Below are 22777 nucleotides of genomic sequence, written 5' to 3' on the forward strand. Positions count from 1 at the left end.
GTTGACGTCATCACATACCCCACAAATAATCTTCTAATATGGTGTCATTTGCTTGTCACCTCGGTTTTTAACCCACAGGTTTTTAATCTACTTAGCTTATATCTTTTCTCTCTCTTAAAAGTCAAGATTTTAAATGTCCTTCAAGTTAGTATGTCATAAAATTTTATATTTGCCTTGCTTCCATCAGCAGCAAGTAACTTTCTTTAAAAGGCATTTTTTAGGTTTAGGTCACTACACAGAATTCTCTCATAGTATTGACAATGTGCAAGTGTTATAAATAAAACCCATTCATCGAACATTAAAAGGCAATTTTCAAAATTTTTACAACTTTGAAAACAATCTGAAAAATTATAATTCTTACTGCACTAATATGCAAGTGATATCTGTGGTTAATTACATTTTGGGTTTCACTTTGACCCTTAATAATTCTTATTATTCATATTTTCTTACTGTTTCAAGTAAAGTGAAGCAAGACAAAACAAAAGAGACATACATCAGTCCTACAAATAGTGAGGTTCTAATATTCTGTTTATTTTAGATGCATGGAAAGCAACTTAAAAGAGAGAGTGAGTCTAACTTAATCTATTTCTAGGCTGCATGTATTGTCACAAAGGCCAATGGGACTATTTAGGCCAGAGTCTTGGGCTTACCTGCACAGTGCCTCTGCATCCAGTTGTCGAGGATTTCTGTGGTCTATGATGATAATGTCATGATGTTTGTCCAGGAAACAGGCAAGGACAGCCTGAGCCTCCTTGGTAACTGTACACTTAAACCCTGCTTTTTCACATGCCCTGCAGAATCCATTACATTGGTTATCTTCTTTGGTAAACACTAAAAGTACCTGAATCAAAAGAGCACAAACACTTTTTTAAACAAAGATGTTAGAATTGTCATTTCTTACACTTTTTTTTTTTCTTGAGACGAGTCTTACTCTGTTGCCCAAGCTGGAGTGCAATAGCACGATCTCGGCTCACTGCAGCCTCTGCCTCCTGGGTTCAAGTGATTCTCCTGCCTCAGCCCTGCCAAGTAGTTGGGCCACAGGCACGCGCCACCATGCCCGGTGAATTTTTGTTATTTTTAATAGAGATGGGGTTTTGCCATGTTGGCCAGGCTGGTCTCGAACTCCTGAGCTCACGTGATCCTCCCACCTTGGCCTCCCGAAGTGCTGGGATTACAGGTATGAGCCACCGTGCCTGGTCAGAATTGTCATTTCTGTGTGTGTGTGTGTGTGTGTGTGTGTGTGTGTGTGTTTTGGGGGGATGGTGGGTGAGCGACAGGGTCTTCCTCTGTTGCACAGGCTGGACTACAGTAGTGTGATGTCAGCTCACTGCAACCTCCGTCTCCAGGGTTCCAGTGTTCTTGTACCTCAGCGCCCCCAGTGGCTGGGAGATTACAGGTGTGCACCAATGGCTGGCTAATTTTTGTACTTTTAGTAGAGATGGGGTCTCTCCATGGGCTTAAGTGATCCACCCGCTGTGGCCTCCCAAAATGCTGGGATTACAGGTGTGAGTCACTGCACCTGGCCATATGCCTACTTTTTTGCTAAGAAACCCACTGACAGAACTCAACAAAGGTTTAGTTAGGCATTTTATCTTGAAACTAAATGAATTAAAACACATTAATATTTATTTTAGTTAAAAGAAAGTTAACTGGGTAAGTTCTCAGATGGTGAATGCTAATATCTTGGTGAAATTATTGGAATACTTAATCCTATAAATAATGTATTGAAATGTTTGACTCAAGATTTTATGTAATTCCTCCAAGTTAAAAAAAAAATCACTTTGATTAAAAGAAGGAAGATTTAAAGTAGACCAAAATGTGACACTTCAAAGCCTGGTGACACAGTCACCAGGTACGAGAGCTAGCATCTGTGCCTCTGCCCAGGACAGTGGCTGGTTGCCCCTGATCACGTCAGTCCTGGCCTGGAGCAAGCGAGGCCTGTATCCATAGCTTCTTCCTTATCCAGCCAGCCTCCTTCCCTCTCTCTCTGCCTGCTATTCTCACTCCCAATCTGGTTCAGGAGCACCGGTGCTCCATCCCTTCAGAAGCAGACTGACAATGGGGCAACAGTGGTAAGGAGGAGATGGGCAGCCTGTGAAACAGACTGCAAAGCTGTCAGAAACCCTCCTTAAGTTTATTTCTTCCAAGTTTACTCAACTACACAAGGACCATACATGCAGAGAACTAAGAGCACACATTTCTGTCAGCACTTTTCACATTATTTTTAAATGTAATAGTGAATGAAACATGTGTTTATGTGCGGGGAGTCTGGATAACTTGACTAAATTTCAATTGGTTGTTTTCTGTCTCATATTTTGAATTACATATATTACAGATATCTTCTCTCTGATACAGCTGATTCAGCAACATTGAAAAGACAATCTTTTTACTTTTTATATTGGAAAATCTCAGATCTACAGAAACGTGAATGAAAATGAACACTAAAGATGCCCTTTCTCTACATTTATCAACATTTTACCACCTTTGCTATGCTTTCTCTCTCTCTCTAAACACGTACATGTACATACATGCAATTATACACATTTCTTATTTATTGCTGAACCAATTTTTTCCTTCTGTTTGAGACAGGGTCTCACTCTGTTGCCCAGGCCAGAGTGCAATGGTGCGATCATGACTCACTGCAGCCTTGACCTCCTGGGCTCAGGTGATTCTCAAAACCTCAGCCTTCCAAGTAGGTGGGACCAGAGGCGCACACACCTCCACGCCCATCTAATTTGTTGTTGCTGTTGTTGCAGAAACTGGGTCTCCCTATGTTGCCCAGGCTGGTTTCAAACTCCTCAAGGACTCCTCAAGCTCAAGAAATCCTACTGCCTCAGCCTCTCAAAGTGCTGGGATTATAAGCATGAGCCACCGTGCCTGGCCTACTGCTGCTGAACCAATGAAAGCAGGCTACAAACACTTCATCTCTAAACACCTTAATGTGTATTTCTAAGAAGAGGATATTGTCTTATATAACTATAATACTGTTACAGAGTTCAGGGAATTTAACACCGATCCAAACACTATTATCTAAATGAAAGACTATTTTAAATGTGTAAATTTAGCTCCACCTCCACCCTTTTTAAAGAAAATCAGCATGTGAAAAATACAGCACAGTTCATTATTACCTGAAGTTGATCTTGATGAAATCTCATGGGGCCAAATTGCACATCAGCTACTGCTACCTGTAAGAAAGAGATCTGCTTAAAAATGAAAAAAAAAAAAAAAAAAAAAAAAAAAAAAGACAACAGAGAGAAGCTTAACTTTTTCTCTCTCTAATCAGTGCCAGAAATGAAAGCAAAATTTCTATTCTAGAGACAAATAAAGTAAATAGTAGATAAATGAAATGATTATGAAGAATCCTAAGGATCTCCTTATGGCCCCCAGGAGAAGTGGGGAGCAGGAAAGGAGAAATAAAATGAATAAATAAAATGAATGTGATTCTGGCTTTGCCTTTTACTAGCTACATGTGACTTTAAGTGAATTAATCTTCCTCAGCCTCAATTTCTCATTTGTTACAAAGGCCAAATGAGATGACAATACAGAAAGCCCCCCAATAACAGATACTAAATAAACGCTGATTCCCTCTGTGCCTATTTCCATTTTTTTCCTGATGGACGATGAAATCTTATATCCAAATGGCACACGAGTAATGCAGTCCAGCAGTCAGAACCGTGGAATGTCATTGAGAAATGGTTGACACTTTCCATTTCACAGAGGAGCATAATAGCACTTACTGATAAGTACTTATCCATTTGAGAATGTAATGCTAAATCAAAGATAAATATAATATCGTAACCAAACCCCAATGAGTAACAACAATTACAGCACCAATGGAAGACTCAGTGTGTTCTGGTTATTGTGCTAAGGGCTGAACATATGTTATTTCACTGAATCCGATAGTAATGTGGTGAGAGTTTATAGCTGGAAAACTGAAGTTCTAATTACCCTGCATTAAGGCCACACAGCAAGTGGCAGTGCTGGGATTCCACCCAGGTTTGTTTAGCTCCATACAGTGTGCTGTAAGATCAGGAACACTAGACGATTTGAATAGTCTGTGTACAACACAAAGGGGCCCAAGGAAGGGAGAAGGTGGGGCTGAAATCCAGTTCCAGATGATGAATTCTGGCACTGGGCTGCTACCCAGGGAAAGAGATACATTTTGTAATTTGCCCAGAAACTCTGTAGGTGTTGATGAGATCCCAATCTAGGCCTCTATGTGATGGTATGATTCATCACAGCAACAGAAGAACAAGATCCATAGGACTTCCTACAAAATGTTTCCCAACTGACTGCCCTCCTCCAATCTCTCCCCTCAAGCAGTGATCTATTCTAGTAAGCACATCATATGAAGTTTGCTTAGTGACAGAAGAAAAATCGACATATATTTTTAACCATGAGAAGCTGATGTCTACTAATTATGGGCCACTGGTTCAGTTTCTGAATTGCTTTCTAATAATTTTATCTCTCAGAAGGTATAAAAAGAATGACGGTCCCTAATATTCTGGACCAAAGACTGAGGAGGAAGATTCTTCAGTTAGGTGAAAGAGTCAGGAGAACAGACAGTGCATGGTATCATCTATCCTCTTGAGTTGTGCAACTATGGGCCAGTCTCATACTGGTGTAACCAGATGCCAAAGCCAGAATTTCTATGAGAGAAGATGGTCCAAGAGGTCCAAGGAGAGTCTTAAAAGATGGATTCAGAGAAGACAGTAGAGTAAGAAGCACCAGGAATCTGTCTTCTCACCTAGACAATATTGCACTGGCAGAATATGTCTGATATAGCTATTTTAGGAACAACTGAAGACTTGCAACTTCCAGGGGAAGGCTTGGATGGTAAACCACAGTTAATTTTAGCTCTTAGCACATAGCAGGTACCCAGGCCCATGGTGGGTAGCTGTGTATGTGTTCCTGAAGCAACCTGCACACAACTTGCAGGACCTAGGGAAGGCAAAAACAACCTTGTCCTCCAAATATCAGGGATCTGTGCTCTGATCACTGAATACAGAGGTGCAGATAAAGAAGGGGTGCATTATTGTTGCACTTTCTCCCATTGTTGCAAGCCATTCCCCCTCTAGTTGAAGAGACTTCTAGGAGATTTAAAGGGCTAACGCCCTTCCTCTCCTTTCATTTTTTCTTTTTTCCCCTTTGAGAATCAGACATTAGGGACTAAGGCATTCAAAAGCAATGGCATATACAGGGAAAATTAGAAAGAGATTATGCAAGCCTAGGGAAAGGCTTAGAAAATGCCTGAGAAGACCTTAAGTTTACACTTTAGACTGATCCTTGGCACAGAGATGGCCTACCACAATTAAAAACAAAACAAAACAAAACAAAACAAAACAATAACAGCAAACCCTGGGGAAGACGGAGAATATGACTTCCAGAGTTACCACATTATTAAATTCAAATGTCCAGTTTTCAACACAAATTCACAAAGCATACAAAGAAACAGGCAAAGTACAGCCAATTCAAATGAAAAAAAAACTAAATCAACAGCAACCACCCCTGAAAGATACCTAATGGCAGATCTACTAGACAAAGACTTTAAAACAACTTAAAGATGCTAAAAGAACTAAAGAAAGATGTGGTGAAAGTCAAGAAAATGATGCATGAACAACATGAAAACATAAGGAAAGAGATGGAAAAAAACTAAAAAGAAACCAAAAATAATTTCTGGAGCTGAAAAGTACAATAACTGGAATGAAAAATTCACTGAAGAGATTCAAAGGCAAATTTGGGCAGGCAAAAGAAAAAATGAGCACACTTACAGAGGGGACAATTGAAATTATCGAGTCTGGGAAACAGAAAAAAGCTTTGAAAAAAAAAAAAAAGTGAACAGAGCTTACAGTGCCTGAAGGACACCATGAAACAAGCTAATATATGCATCATGGGAGTCCCAGACGCTGAAGAGAAAGAGAAAGAGAAAATGTATGAAGAAAACATCCCAAACTTGATGTAAGACATAAATATAAATATTCAAGAAGCTCAACAAACAATAAGTAAGATGAACTCAAAGAGACCCATACCAAGATACACTATAATGAAACTGCTGAAAGATAAAAAGAGAATCTTGAAAGCAGCAAGAACTGGGCATGGTGGCTCACGCTGGTAATCCCAGCACTTTGGTAGGCCAAGATGGAAGGATCGCCTGAGGCCAGGAGTTCAAAACCAGGCTGGCCAACATGGTGAAACCCTGTCTCTACTAAAAATACAAAAAAAAAAAAAAAAAATTAGCTGGGTGTGGTGGCGGGTGCCTGTAACCCCAGCTACTCATGAGGCTGAGGCAGAAGAATTGCTTGAACCTGGGAGGTGGAGGTTGCAGTGAGCCGAGATCGCACCACTGCACTCCAGCCTGGGCAACAGAGTGAGATGCCATCTCAAAAAAAATTAACAAATAAAAAAGAAGAAAAATAAAAAAGAAAGCAGCAAGAAAGAAGAAACTGGTCACACACAAGAAATCCTCAATAAGATTATCAATAGATTTCTCATCAGAAGCTTAGGAGGTCAGCTATATTTAAAGTGCTAAAAGAAAAAAAATTGTCAATCAAAGATCCTATATCCTAAAACTTCATTCAAAAGTGAGGGAGGAATTAAGACATCTCCAGAATGAAAAACAAAAACAAAAACAAAATAAAACAAATCAAAAAAACTAAGGGAGTTCATTACCACTAGATAAGCCCTGCAAGAAATGTTCAAGGCAGTCCTGCAGGGTGAAATAAAAGGATACTAGACAGTAACTCAAAGCTGTCTGAAGAAATAAAGATCTCAAAAAAGGTGAAACCATGGATAATTTAAAAAGCTATCACTATTGTATAAATGGCTTATAACTCCTTTTTTTGTTTCCTACATGATTTAAGAGATGAATACAGTTTGGTGGGAAAAAAAATCATTGGTTTAAAAGGAAGTATTATTGTAACTTTGGTTGGTAACTCTGTATTTTGCATTTTATTTTCTAAATAAGAGACATTTGAAAGTATCAGTGTATGCTTTTGGGCACACAATGTACAGTTGTCCCTTGTTATCTGCAGGGAAGTGGTTCCAGGAACACCCATATGCATGAAAAGCTATGGATGCTCAACTACCTTATATAACATACTCTCATTCTCCTCTATGCTTTAAATTGTCTCTACTTACTTATAATACCTAATCCAATGTAATGCTATATAAACAGTTAATGCTGTACTAATTTTTACATTTTTTATTTTTATTGTTTTTTTTTTTTCTAAATATTTTCAATCTTCAGTTGGCTGAATCCACGGATGTGGAACCCACCAATATGGAGGATCAACTACATAAAGTTTTAATTTTGTGACATCAATAACTGAAAAGGGTGGGAATAAAGCAGTATAGGAGAAGAATTTTTGTATGTTATTGAAGTTAAGCTGGCATCATTCAAATTAAATATTTATATAACATTAAGATGTTCACTATAATCCCCATGCTAACCACAAAAAAGTAGCTATAGAATATATACAAAGGGAAGTGAGAAAGGAATTTAAATATTGCACTACAAAAAATCAACTAAACACAAAAGAAGACAGTAATTAAAGAAATGGAAGACAAAAAAAAAAAAAAAAAACTATGTGACATACAGAAAAACAAATAGCAAAATGACAGAAGTTAAGTCCACTTTTATCAGTAATTATTTATTTTTAGGGACAGGGTACTGCTCTATCACGCAGGCTGGAGTGCAATGGCATGATCATAGCTCACTGTAGTCTTGAACTCCTGGGCTCAAGAGATCCTCCCACCTCAGCCTCCCGAGTAGCTGAGACTACAGGTATATGCCACCTCACCTGGTTAATTTTTAAATTTTTGTAGAGACAGGGTCTTGCTTTGTTGTGCAGGCTGAGTAATTACTTTAAATATAAATGGATTAAACTCTCCAGTCAAAAGACAGAGATTGGCAGAATGAACCCATCTATATGTGGTCTATAAGACATTCACTTTAGATCCAAAGACAAAAACAGGAAGTGAAAGGACAGAAAAAGATATTCTAATAGTAATCAAAAAAGAGCAGGGGTAGCTATACTAACATTAGACAAAATAGACTCTAAACCAAAAAAGGCTATAAGAGACAAAGGAGGACATTATATGTTAAAGATTCAATAGAGTAACAAGATATAACAATTATAAGCAATTATGTACCCAATGACAGACCATTAAAATATATAAAGTAAAAACTGCCAGAATTGAAGGAAGAGACAGTTCTAAAATAACAGTTGAAGACTTCAACACCCCTCTCTCCATAATGGCTAGACTTAAGCAACACAATAAAACCAACAAGATCTAATAGACATATACAGAATGTGCTACCCAACAACAATACATTTTTCTCAAGTGTACATGGGACATTCTCAAGGACAGACTATATGTTAGGCCACAAATCAAACCTCAATAGATTTTAACAGATAGATATAACGCAAAGTATCTTCTCTGGCCTCAACAGGATAAAGTGAGAAACCAGTAACAATAGTGAAACTGGAAAATTCACAAAATCGTGGAAATTAAACAACACAATCTAAACCAACAGATCAAAGAAGAATACACATGATAAATTAGAAAATACTTGGAGATGAATGAAAACAAAAACACAACATACCAAAACTTATGGGATGTAGCAGCAAAAACGGTGCTACGGGGAACATTAACAGCTATAAATACACTAGAAAATAAGATCTCAATCAACAACCTAACTTTATAATTTACGGCACTAGAAAAAGAGCAAATTAAATGCAAAGTTAACAGATGGAAATAATAAAGATTAGAGCAGAGATTAATAAAATAGAGAATAGATAATACAGAAAAATCAAGGAAACCAAAAGCTGATTTTTGAAATGATCAACAAAATTGACAAACCTTTAGCTAGATGGAGAAAAAAATAAAAATGACTCAAATTACCAAAATTAGAAATGAAAGTAGGGACACTGCTACCAATTCTACAGCAATAAAAAGGATTCTAAGAGAATACTATGAACAATTATACACCAACAAATTGGATAATCTGGATAAAATGGACAAATTCATAGAAGCGCAAAAAGTACCAAGACCAAATCATAAACAGAAAACCCGAATAGATCTATTACTGGTAAGCAGACTGAATCAGTAATCAAAAATCCCCCAACAAAGAAAACCCCTGGACCCAATGGCTCCATGGGTGAATTCTACCAAGCATTTAAAGAACTAATACAATCCTTCTCAAACTTTTCCAAAAAACTGAAGAGAAAGAAACACTTCCTAACTCATTCTATGAGGCCAGTATTACCTTGATAACAAAGTCAGGGCCAGATGTGGTGGCTCACACCTGTAATCCCAGTCCTTTGGGAGGCTAAGGTGGGAGGACTGTTTGAGGCCAGGAGTCAAGACAAGCCTAGGCAACATAATGAGACCCTAACTCTACAAAAAAGAGAAGAAGAAGAAAAAGCTGCCCATGGTAGTATGCACCTATAATCCTAGCTACTCAGGAGGCTGAGGGAAGAGGATCATTTGAGCCCAGGAAGTCCAGGCTGCAGTGAGACAAGATTGTGCCACTACATTCCAACTTGGGCAACAGAGCAAGACCCTATCCCTTAAAACAAAACAATCATGCCACTGCATTGCAGCCCAGGTAACAGAGTGAGACTCTATCTCAAAAACAAAACAAACGACAACAACAAAAGACACTAAAAGAAAATTACAGGCCAATATCCCTTATAAACACTGATGCAAAAATCCTCAACAAAATACTAGAAAACTGAATTCGCAGCATAATAAAAGCATTATACACCATGACCAAGTGGGATGTGTTCCTGAAACACAAGGATGTATCGAAAAATGAAAATTGATCAGTGTAATACATTATCGTACAGAATAAAGCACAAAAACCTCATTCATTATACCTTAAATAATGCAGAAAAGGCATTTAACAAAATTCAATATCCTTTTATGATAAAAACACTCAACAAACTAGAAATAGAAGGGAACTACCTCAACATTTAAAAAGCCATGTATGAGCACAGGAGGTTCCAAGATGGCTGAATAGGAACAGCTCCAGTCTACAGCTCTCAGCATGAGCAACGCAGAAGAAGTGTGATTTCTGCATTTCCAACTGAGGTACGGGGTTCATCTCACTGGGTCTTGTCGGACAGAGGGTGCAGCCCACAGAGTGTGAGCAGAAGCAGGCAGAGCATCACCTCACCGGGAAGCGCAAGGGGTTGGGAATTCCCTTTCCTAGCCAAGGGAAGCCATGACAGATGGTACCTGGAAAACTGGGAAACTCCCACCCTAATACTGCGCTTTTCCAACGGCCTTAGCAAACGGCACACCAGGAGATTATATCACATGCCTGGCTCAGAGGGTCCCATGCAGAGGAAGCCTCACTCACTGTTAGAACAGCAGTCTGAGATCAAACTGCAGGCAGCAGCCAGGCTGGGGGAGAGGCCTCTGCCATTGCTGAGACTCCAGTAGGTAAACAAAGCGTCCAGGAAGCTCGAACTGGGTGCAGCCCAGCACAGCTCAAGGAGGCCTGCCTGCCTCTGTAGACTCCACCTCTGGGGGCAGGGCATAGCTGAACAAAAGGCAGCAGAAACTTCTGCAGACTTAAACGTCCCTGTCTGACAGCTTTGAAGAGAGTAGTGGTCCTCCCAGCACAGAGTTTGAGATCTGAGAACAGTCAGTCTGCCTCCTCAAGTGGGTCCCTGACCCCCCAGTAGCCTAACTGGGAGACCCCTCCCACTAGGGGCTAACTGACACCTACGGCTGGGTGCCCCTCTGAGATGAAGCTTCCAGAGGAACAATCAGGCAGCAACATTTGCTGTTCCGTAATATTTGCGGTTTTGCAGGCTCCACTGGTGATACCCAGGCAAACAGGGTCTGGAGTGGACCTCCAGCAAACTCTAACAGACCCACAGCTGAGGGTCCTGACTGCTAGAAGGAAAACTAACAAACAGAAAGGACATTCACACCAAAACCCCATCTTTACATCACCAGCATCAAAGACCAAAGGTAGATAAAACCACAAAGATAGGGAGAAACCAGAGCAGAAAAGCTGAAAATTCTAAAAATCAGAGTGCCTCTTCTCCACCAAACGAAAGCAGCCCCTCACCAGCAACAGAACAAAGCTGGATGGAGAATGACTTTAATGACTTGAGAGAAGAAGGCTTCAGACGATCGGTAATAACAACCTTCTCTGAGCTAAAGGAGGATGTTTGAACCCATCACAAAGAAGCTAAAAACCTTGAAAAAAGATTAGACGAATGGCTAACTAGAATAAACAGCGTAGAGAAAACCTTAAATGACCTGATGGAGCTGAAAACCATGGCACAAGAACTATGTGATGCATGCACAAGTTTCAGTAGCCAATTTGATCAAGTGGAAGAAAGGTTATCAGTGATTGAAGATCAAATGAATGAAATGAAGCGGAAAGAGAAGTTAAGAGAAAAAAAGTAAAAAGAAACGAACAAAGCCTCCAAGAAATATGGGACTATGTGAAAAGACCAAATCTACATCTGATTGGTGTACCTGAAAGTGACAGGGAGAATGGAACCAAGCTGGAAAACACTCTGCAGGATTTTATCCAGGAGAACTTCCCCAACCTAGCAAGGCAGGCCAACATTCAAATTCAGGAAATACAGAGAATGCCACAAAGATACTCCTCAAGAAGAACAACCCCAAGACACGTAATTGTCAGATTCAAAGTTGAAATGAAGGAAAAAATGTTAAGGGCAGTCAGAGAGAAAGGTTGGGGTTACTCACAAAGGGAAGCCCATCAGACTAACAGCGGATCTCTTGGCAAAAACTCTATAAGCCAGAAGGGGGGGAGTGAATATTCAAAATTCTTAAAGAAAAGAATTTTCAAACCAGAATTTCATATCCAGCCAAACAAAGCTTCATAAGTGAAGGAGAAACAAAATCCTTTACAGACAAGCAAATGCTGAGATATTTTGTCACCACAAGGCCAGCCTTAAAAGAGCTCCTGAAGGAAGCACTAAACATGGAAAGGAACAACCAGTACCAGCCACTGCAAAAACATGCCAAATTGTAAAGACCATCGATGCTAGGAAAAAACTGGATCAACTAATGAGCAAAATAACCAGTTAACATCATAATGACAGGATCAAATTCACACATAACAGTATTAACCTGAAATGTAAATAGGATAAACGTTCCAATTAAAAGAAACAGACTGGCAAATTGGATAAAGAATCAAGACCCATCAGTGTGCTGTATTCAGGAGACCCATCTCACGTGCAGAGACACATACAGGCTCAAAATAAAGGGATGGAGGAAGATCTACCAAGCAAATGGAAAACAAAAAAAGGCAGGGGTTGCAATCCTAGTCTCTGATAAAACAGACTTTAAACCAACAAAGATCAAAAGAGACAAAGAAGGCCATTACATAATGGTAAAGGGATCAATTCAACAAGAAGAGCTAACTACCCTAAATATATATGCACCCAATACAGGAGCACCCACATTCATAAAGCAAGTCCTTAGAGACTTAGACTCCCACACAATAATAATGGGAGACTTTAACATCCCACTGTTAACATTAGACAGATCAACGAGACAGAAAGTTAACAAGGATATCCAGGAACTGAACTCAGCTCTGCACCAAGCGGACCTAATAGACATCCACAGAACTCTCCATCCCAAATCAACAGAATATACATTCTTCTTAGCACCACATCACACTTATTCCAAAATTGACCACATAGTTGGAAGTAAAGCACTCCTCAGTAAATGTAAAAGAACAGAAATTATAACAAACTGTCTCTCAGACCACAGTGCAATCAAACTAGAACTCAGGATTCAGAAACTCACTCAGAACTGCCCAACTACATGGAAACTGAACAACCTGCTCCTGAATGACTATTGGGTACATAACGAAATGAAGGCAGAAATAAAGATGTTCTTTGAAACCAATGAGAACAAAGACACAACATACAAGAATCTCTGGGACACATTTAAAGCAGTGTGTAGAGGGAAATGTATAGCACTAAATGCCCACAAGAGAAAGTAGGAAAGATCTAAAACTGACACCCTAACATCACAATTAAAAGAACTAGAGAAGCAAGAACAAACACATTCAAAAGTTAGCAGAAGACAAGAAATAACTAAGATCAGAGCAGAACTGAAGGAGATAGAGACACAAAAAACCCTTCAAAAAAATCAATGAATCCAGGAGCTGGTTTTTTGAAAAGATCAACAAAATTGATAGACTGCTAGCAAGCTTAATAAAGAAGAAAAGAGAGAAGAATCAAATAGACACAATAAAAAATGATAAAGGGGATATCACCACCGACCCCACAGAAATACAAACTACCATCAGAGAATACTATAAACACCTCTACACAAATAAACTAGAAAATCTAAAAGAAATGGATAAATTCCTAGACACATAAACCTTCCCAAGACTAAACCAGGAAGAAGTTGAATCCCTCAATAGACCAATAACAGGCTCTGAAATTGAGGCAGTAATTAATAGCCTACCAACCATAAAAAGTCCCAGACCTGATGGATTCACAGCTGAATTCTACCAGAGGTACAAAGAGGAGTTGGTACCATTCCTTCTGAAACTATTCCAATCAATAGAAAAAGAAGGAATCCTCCCTAACATTTTATGAGGCCAGCATCATCCTGATACCAAAGCCTGGCAGAGACACTACAAAAAAGGAGAATTTTAGACCAATACCCCTGATGAACATTGATGCAAAAATCCTCAATAAAATACTGGTAAACCGAATCCAGCAGCACATCAAAAAGCTTATCCACCACGAACAAGTTGGCTTCATCCCTGGGATGCAAGCCTGGGTCAACATACGCAAATCAACAAACGTAATCTATCATATAAACAGAACCAAAGACAAAAACCACATGATTATCTCAATAGATGCAAAAAAGGCTTTTGACAAAATTCAACAGCCCTTCATGCTAAAAACCTCTCAATAAACTAGGTATTGATGGGACCTATCTCAAAATAATAAGAGCTATTTATGACAAACCCACAGCCAATATCATACTGGATGGGCAAAAACTTGAAGCATTCCCTTGGAAAACTGGCACAAGACAGGGATGCCCTCTCTCACCCCTTCTATTCAACATAGTGTTGGAAGTTCTGGCCAGGGCAATCAGGCAAGAGAAAGAAATAAAGGGTATTCAATTAGGAAAAGGGGAAGTCAAATTGTCCCTGTTTGCAGATGACATGATTGTATATTTAGAAAACCCCATCGTCTCAGCCCAAAATCTCCTTAAGCTGATAAGCAACTTCAGCAAAGTCTCAGGATACAAAATCAATGTGCAAAAAACACAAGCATTCCTATACACCAATAACAGACAAACAGGAAGCCAAATCATGAGTGAACTCCCATTCACAATTGCTTCAAAGAGAATAAAATACCTAGGAATCCAACTTACAAGGGATGTGAAGGACCTCTTCAAGGAGACCTACAAACCACTGCTCAATGAAATAAAAGAGGATACAAACAAATGGAAGAACATTCCATGTTCATGGACAGGAAGAATCAATAACGTGAAAATGGCCATACTGCCCAAGGCAATTTATAAATTCAATGCCATCCCCATCAAGCTACCAATGACTTTCTTCACAGAATTGGAAAAAACTACTTTAAAGTCCATATGGAACTTAAAGAGCCCGCATTGCCAAGACAATCCTAAGCCAAAAGAACAAAGCTGGAGGCATCACACTACCTGGCTTTTCAAACTATACTACAAGGCTACAGTAACCAAAACAGCATGGTACTGGTACCAAAACAGAGATATAGACCAATGGAACAGAACAGAGCCCTCAGAAACAGTACCACATATCTACAACCATCTGATCTTTGGCAAACCTGACAAAAACAAGAAATGGGGAAAGGAGTCCCTATTTAATAAAATGGTGCTGGGAAAACTGGCTAGCCATATGTAGAAAGCTGAAACTGGATCCCTTCCTTACACCTTACACAAAAATTAATTCAAGATGAATTAAAGACTTAAATGTTAGACATAAAACCATAAAAACCCCAGGAAGAAAACCTAGGCAATACCATTCAGGACATAGGCATGGGCAAGGACTTCATGACTAAAACAGCAAAAGCAATGGCAACGAAAGCCAAAATTGACAAATGGATCTAATTAAACTAAAGAGCTCCTGCACAGCAAAAGAAACTCCCATCAGAGTGAAAAGGCAACCTACAGAATGGAAGAAAATTTTTACAATCTACCCATCTGACAAAGGGCTAATATCCAGAATCTACAAAGAACTTTACAAATTTACAAGCAAAAATCAAACAACCCCATCAAAAAGTGGGCAAAGGATATGAACAGACACTTCTCAAAAGAAGACAATTATGCAGCCAACAGCACATGAAAAAATGTTCATCATCACTGGCCATCAGAGCAATGCAAATCAAAACCACAATGAGATACCATCTCACACCAGTTAGAAGGGTGATCATTAAAAAGTCAGAGAACAACAGGTGCTGGGGAGGATGTGGAGAAATAGGAACGCTTTTACACTGTTGGTGGGACTGCAAACTAGTTCAACCATTGTGGAAGACAGTGTGGCCATTCCTCAAGGATCTAGAACTAGAAATACCATTTGACCCAGCCATCCCATTACTGGGTATATACCCAAAGGATTATAAATCATACTGCTATAAAGACACATGCACATGTATGTTTGAGGCACTATTCACAATAGCAAAGACTTGGAACCAATCCAAATTTCCATCAATGATAGACTGGATTAAGAAAATGTGGCAAATATACACCATTGAATGCTATGCAGCCATAAAAAAGGGTGAGTTCATGTCCTTTGTAGGGACATGGATGAAGCTGGAAACCATCATTCTGAGCAAACTATCACAAGGACAGAAAACCAAACACCACTCATAGGTGGGAATTGAACAATGAGAACACTTGGACACAGGATGGAGAACATCACACACCAAGGCCTGCCGTGGGGTGGGGGGAGGGGGAGGGGTAGCATTAGGAGATATACCTAATGTAAATGACAAGATAACGGGTGCAGCACACCAACATTGCACAAGTATACATATGTAACAAACCTGCACGTTGTGCACATGTACCCTAGAACTTAAAGTATAATAATAATAATTTTAAAAAGCCAGTATGTGCAGCCATAAAAAGGAACAAGATCATGACCTTTGCACAAACACGGATGGAGCTGGAAGCATTATCCTCAGCAAACTAACAGGCACAGAAAACGAAACACTGCATGTTCTCTCTTATAAGTGGGAGCTAAACGATGAGAACACATGAACACATGTGGGGGGAACACCACACACTGAGGCCTGTGGCAGGTGGAGGGAGGGAGAGCATCAGGAATAATAGCTAACAGGTGCTGGGCTTAATACCTGGTTGATGGGTTGATCTGTGCAGCAAACCACCATGGCACACATTTACCTATATAACAAACCTGCACATCCCTAAGTACCTCGGGGCTTAAAAGTTGAAGAAAAAAAATTTTTAACACATTTTTTAAAAAGCCATGTATGAACAAAACCCACAGCAAACATCATAATGAATGGTAAAGGACTTTTCCTCTAAGATCAGGAACAAAGCAAGGATGCCTACTGCTTCTATTCAACATAGAAAGTCCTAGCCAGAGCAAATAGGTAAAAAAAGGACGGTCGAAATAGAAAATAAGAAGTAAAATTATCTTTATTCATTTGTATGATCTTATATGTAAGAAAACCCTAAAGATTCCACACACACATACACAAAAGCCTGTTAGAACTAATAAAGTCAGCAAAGTATCAGGACATAAAGGCAACACACCAAACAAGTTGCATTTCTATACACTAACAATGACTAATCTCAAAAGAAATTACAATAAACAATTCCAATTACAATAGCATTAAAAAGAATAAGGCACTTACGAATTAATTTAACCAAGGAAGTGAAAGATTTGTACAAGTGAAACTACAAAATATTGCTGAAAAATTAAAAAGACTTAATAAATGGAAACACATCCCATATTCACAAATTACAATACTTAACATTGTTAAGATGTCAATACTACTCAGAGCAATCTATAGATTCAAAGCAATCCTTAATATGTTTTTTGAAGAAATAGAAAAAAACCCATTCTAAAATTCATATGGAATCTCAAGGGATCTCGAATAGCCAAAACAATCTTGAAAAGAACATAAGTGGAGAACTCACACTTCCTGATTTTGTAACTTACTACAAAGCTACAGTGATCAAAATAATGTGGTACTAGCATAAAGACAGACCTACAGACCAATGAACTAGAATAAAGGACCCAGAAATAAACCTTTGTGTATAGGGTCAAATAATTTTTAACAAGGGAGCCAAGAACATTCAATGGTGAAAGGAGAGTCTTTTCAACAAAAGGTGCTGGGAAAACTGAATAACCACATTCAAAGAATGAAGTTGGACCCTTATCTAACACCATATACAAAAATTTATTCAAAATGGATTAAAGACCTAAATTTAAGACCTAATACACAGAACTCTTAAAAGAGAATACAGTGCAAAATCTTCACAACACTAGACTTGGCAATGATTTTTTTGGATATGATACCAATGGCACAGGCAGCAAAAGAAAAAAGAGACAAATAAAACTTCATCAAAATTTTAAAATTTTGTGCATAAAAAGACAACAGAGTAAAAATGTAACCCACAGAGCTGGAGAAAGTATTTGCCAATCATGTATCTGGTAAGAGAGTAATATCTAGAATATATAGAGAACCTCTATAAACTCAACAACAACCCAATCAAAAATGGGCAAAGGACTTGAACAGACATTCTTCTCCAAAGAAGATATGTTAATAAAAGAAAGGGCCAATAAGCACATGAAAAGATGCTCAATATCAATAACCATTAGGGAAATGAAAATCAAAACCACAATGAGACACCACCTCACACTACCACCAGAAAACAACAAGTGCTGATGAGAACATGTAAGAACTGGAACCTCTGTCCCCTGTTGCTGGAAATATTAAATGGTATAGCTGCTGCAGAAAACAGAATGGCAATTCCTCAAAAAATTAACAAAATAGAATTAACGTATGATCCAACAATCCCCTTTTGGGTATACATTCAAAAGAATAAAAAGCAGTGATTCAGACAGAAATTGGTATGCCCATGTTCATAGCAGCATTATTCATAATTTCTAAAACATGAAAACAGCCCAAGTGTCTAATGACAGATGAACAAATAAACAAAGCCAGGAGTGGTGGCATGTGCCTGCAGTCCCTCCCAAGTGGGAGGCTAAGGCAGGAGAATCACTCGGGCCTGGGAGTGAGCTCAACACAGTGAGATCCTGTTTCTTTCTTAAAAAAAAAAAAAAAAAAAAAAGAATAAATGTATTTTAAAATGTGATATATGCATACAATGGAATATTATTCAGCCATAAAAAGGGAATTCTGACACATATGCTATGGAACAGATGAACTGTAAGAACATTATGCTAAGTGAAATAAACCAGTCACAAAAAGACAAATTCTATGATTCCACTTATATGAGGTACTTGGAGTAGTCAAAATATAGAGAGAGCAGAATGTGTTTGCCAGGGAGAGGGGGAAGGGAAGAATGGGGAAGTTCTTGTTTAATGGATACCTTGTTTTAGTTTTACAAAATGAAAAGAGTTCAGGAGATAGATGGTGATCACAGTTGCACAACATTATGAATGTATTTAATACCATTCAACCATACACCTAAAACTGGTTAAGATGGTATATTTTACGTTGTGTGTATTTTGCCACATTTTTTAAAATCAGGAAAAAAGGAGAGATCTGGTCTGTATAATCATTTTCTTTTTTATTTTCTTTTTTATTTTTTGAGACGGAGTCTCACTCTGTAGCCCAGGCTAAAGTGCATTGACGCGATCTCAGCTCACTGCAACCTCCACTTCCCGGGTTCAAGCAATTCTCCTGCCACAGCCTCCCAAGTAGTTGGGACTACAGGCACCAGCCACCACGTCTGGCTAATTCTTGTTATTTTTAGTAGAGACAGGGTTTTGCCGTATTGGCAAGGGTGGTCTCAAACTCCTGACCTCAAGTGATCCGTCTGCCTCAGCCCCCCAAAGTACTGGAATTACAGGTGTTAGCCACCACGCCTGGCTTTATTATTTTTTAAAAGTCAACTTTCAAGTGCTTGAAATGGTCTGTATAATCATCATACTCTCACAGTGCAGGAAGAAGGAAAGCAAGAGGCTCTGCGAGACCAATTTGAACGATGAGTTTTTGTTTGTTGCACCAGCACTTTATGAACAAGTTTAAAGCAATGAGCAAATGAATGAGACTGATCTATTGCTAGGAGAATGCAGTGGAACTGCTCAGGAAGAAGAAAGGAAGAAAATGACAGGAAGAAGAGAAAGAAAATCATTTTGCTGATTTCCTACAGTATGGGGCACAGTTTCATAAGAGAAAGCAGAAAAAAGCATAAACTGGAGGGATGCTGCTACTGCCACAATAAAGCAGGGTCAGAGAGCCACTTGGGTCCTTTATATGAATTGGTGTCTCAGTCTCTGACAGAATACTCATGAAATTTACTAAGAAGGATCAAACAGATAAAAAATAAAGTCTGAATGGAAAGAAAGAAAATATTTATAAATATTAGAAAAACATGATATATGAGGTTACCAAAAAAACCCTTATTATATATTCCTAAAGTAAAAACTGTACAGTTTTTATCCTTCAACGAAGCAAACTAGGAATTAAAAACTTAAGTTAAAGCAACAATAAAAAATCCTATCTCCTTAGAAAACTTAAAAATATTAACTCACAAAATTATTGAATCAAAGAGAGATATGCAAACTATGCCTACAGATTACTTGGAAAATAAAAGTGAATATTATGTAGTAAGACTTACAGGATACTACTGCTAAATTATAATGAGAGGCAAAATCTATAGTCTAAAACCTTTTTGTCACAAAATAAATAAGTATACTAAGCTTTCAAATCATTAAGTTTGAGAAAGTCAACAGTACAAACTTAAGGAAACCAGTAAGAAAAATAAAGGCAATAATAAATTGTTTAAATATTAATGACCAGCATGAATAAAAAGTATGTATATACATATTTATATTTGTCACAAGCTGAGGGAAAAGATAAAAGTCTGGAAAGCTCAGGGCAAAAGGCTCAACCCTTCTAGGTAAACAATCCTGAATGTGTGGTCTACACCAAAAGCTGGTGAAATAACTTGATTTGTACAAAGGACAGCATAAATTTATGATGTGAACTTATAAAAGTAACTCACCATTGGATTTATTTTAAGAAATAAAGGTAGCTATGGGTTCACTTTTAAAAGATTTAAGACTATGAATTTTGCCAGGGTAAAATTTTAGCAATATCATTTTAAAATGTTCATGTTTCAGCAATTCCTTTTTACCATTAAACACTTACTTTATTTACTTAACTAGATTGCATTTAACCTTACATCCTGTCTACGGGGTATATCCGGCTCTCAGGACCTCTATGGAGCAGAGTCTTCTAACAGCCGGACAACTACTTACCGCTGCTCCCCCCAAAATAACCACCACCAGGAAATCTGATGACATTACTCAGTGAGCAGACGTCAGCAGTGAGTCCTCAAAGAGTAAACAACTTCCTGACTGCTCTAAAAAGAGGACTGGAACTACTAGAATTCTTGTATCCATCCTTTCTTTATGTATGGAAATCATAACCAAACTGACCTAAGGCTTCAGGTCACAGCCCTCTTAATAATAACTTATTTTTCACATTAATATTTACAAGGGAATAGTCATTTTCAAATCAATTTAAATAGCATACTTTTGATTTAATCTTTCAGCTTTAAAAGCAACTGACATTTTTAAGCAATATAGAAACAACACTGTGTTCAATAGCTGATATCAGTAATTATACCTGTTGTTAAATTTAATCTTTTATACTTTTAAATATTTGTGGATATATTAAGATTTATTATTTAAAAAGGTTATAAGATTATAATCAGACAATGACGGTGCCAATTTGCATTTTAATATTGTAAAGTAAAATTTTTTGTAAATATGGTTGGCAGATATATGAAACAAATTATTAGAAGCTTTGATCTCTTTTGTTTGCCTGATTTAACATCATTTAGATGTGGTACTAGAAGGCAAAGTTATTATGTTATAAATCTTGATTAGGGGTGAGTGAGAAAGAAAATAGATACACAATTCCAACCTATGTAAAATTTCTACTCCCCTCTACCCTCCCTGTCCCTTGCCTGCTTTGTTTTTTCTTCTTAGCTCCCAATCACCATTTGGTATACCACATATTTTATTATCTATCTTCTCTTTTGTCTGTTTCTCCCACTGGAATATGAAGTTCTGTAACAATGGGGATTTACCTGCTTTATTCATTACTGTATTTCCAACACCCAAAACAGTGTCTGGTACATGGTATTCAAAAAATATTTTGGAATTAATGTGCAGTCAACAGCTAATCTTTTTAAACCAATCATTTATCTAGAAATTATACTCATACCAGCTTATTACATAAATATATGTATGTAATACAAGACTTCTAGTTTTCAGAATAATTTCATAGGTACTTTATTCCATTAAGAAACAGGGAATGGCTGGGCGTGGTGGCTCACGCCTGTAATCTCAGCACTTGGGGAGGCTGAGGAGGGCAGATCATCTGAGGTCAGGAGTTCAAGACCAGCCTAGCCGACATGGTAAAACCCTGTCTCTACCAAAAATACAAAAATTAGCTGGGAGTGGTGGGTGCCTGTAATCCCAGTTACTCAGGAGGCTGAGGCAGGACAATCACTTGAACCTGGGAGGCAGAGGCTGCAGTGAGCCAAGACAGAGCCACTGTACTCCAGTATGGGTGACAGAGCGAGACTCTGTCTTTAAAAAAAAAAAAAAAAAAAAAAAAGAAACAGAAATAAAAATCTTACGAAGAGTGTAAGTCCTAGGAACTACAAAACAATCATATGATCTATCTCTTTTTTCCTTCATCCCTTTATTAAAAACAGAAGTTATCCTGGGGTCAATTTACATTAGCTGTATACAAAACCCACGAACTACAGTAAAGACATAAATCCAGTTTTGGCCTGAGCCATACTATCCCTTCAGGCTTTCCATGTACAACCAGTGACCATCTGTTTCTCTCTCTGGACAAAGAGAAATAATGTGATCAAAGGGACACAGCCTGGAAAGAATCAGGAGATACCAGTTTTTGGTGTGGAAGAGTCTAAATCCAGACACTTGTGGACCACCTACTACTGTAAGACAAGTGCAGCGCTAGATACTAGGAGTACAAAGAACCTAACCTAATCCTGTCCCTTGGGTAGTAGGAGAGGAAAATGTAAATAACAACATGGTCCAGTCAGTTTTAACAGAAAAAAGTAACACGTAAATACTTTGGATCCAATCATATTTAAGTCCAATTTAGTTCTTACCTTATAAGCAAGGTAAGCTCATCAACTCCATTTTATTGATGAAGAAGCTGACACTCAGAGAAGTATGGTCAAATAGTGGGTAAGCAGCAGTTGCAGGAATGGGACTCCGTTCTGTCTGAATTTAATTCCTGTGGTCTTTTCATGCTCTATTAGGAAAAGTCTAAAATAACCTGGCCCTAATCTATATCTAGCTGGAAAAAGATCAAGAAACTGGAAAACAGCATTTATCCTTCTGACAGATCTTTACTGAACATCCACTATGTGCCAAATGGTCTCCTAGGCATTGAGGATTCAACAGACAGCATGACAGATAATATCTCTACTTAACAACAGGGAAAGATGTGATGGAGAGTAAATGAATCAAGAGTCAAGGAAGGTCCCTCTGAGGCAGCAA

At 38.3% G+C, this 22777-nt stretch overlaps 1 protein-coding gene across 12 annotated transcripts in view; it reads right to left on the reverse strand.

The window, feature by feature from the left end:
- PDE8A (phosphodiesterase 8A) overlaps positions 1-22777 on the reverse strand; it is a 179701-nt gene that overhangs the window by 94444 nt on the left and 62480 nt on the right. For all 12 annotated transcript variants that reach the window (XR_012415303.1, XR_012415302.1, XM_073996593.1 and 9 more), the window contains 2 exons: positions 3129-3185; positions 651-841 (listed from right to left, as the gene is read on the reverse strand). Coding sequence is in view for 6 of the 12 variants with exons in the window: in XM_073996591.1 (XP_073852692.1) it covers positions 651-841; positions 3129-3155 (218 nt within the window). In the remaining 6 variants the exon portion in view is untranslated. The remainder of the gene's footprint in view (positions 1-650; positions 842-3128; positions 3186-22777) is intronic.

This window comes from Macaca fascicularis, chromosome 7 (genome assembly GCF_037993035.2).
Source record: "Macaca fascicularis isolate 582-1 chromosome 7, T2T-MFA8v1.1".
NCBI classification, from domain to species: domain Eukaryota; kingdom Metazoa; phylum Chordata; class Mammalia; order Primates; family Cercopithecidae; genus Macaca; species Macaca fascicularis.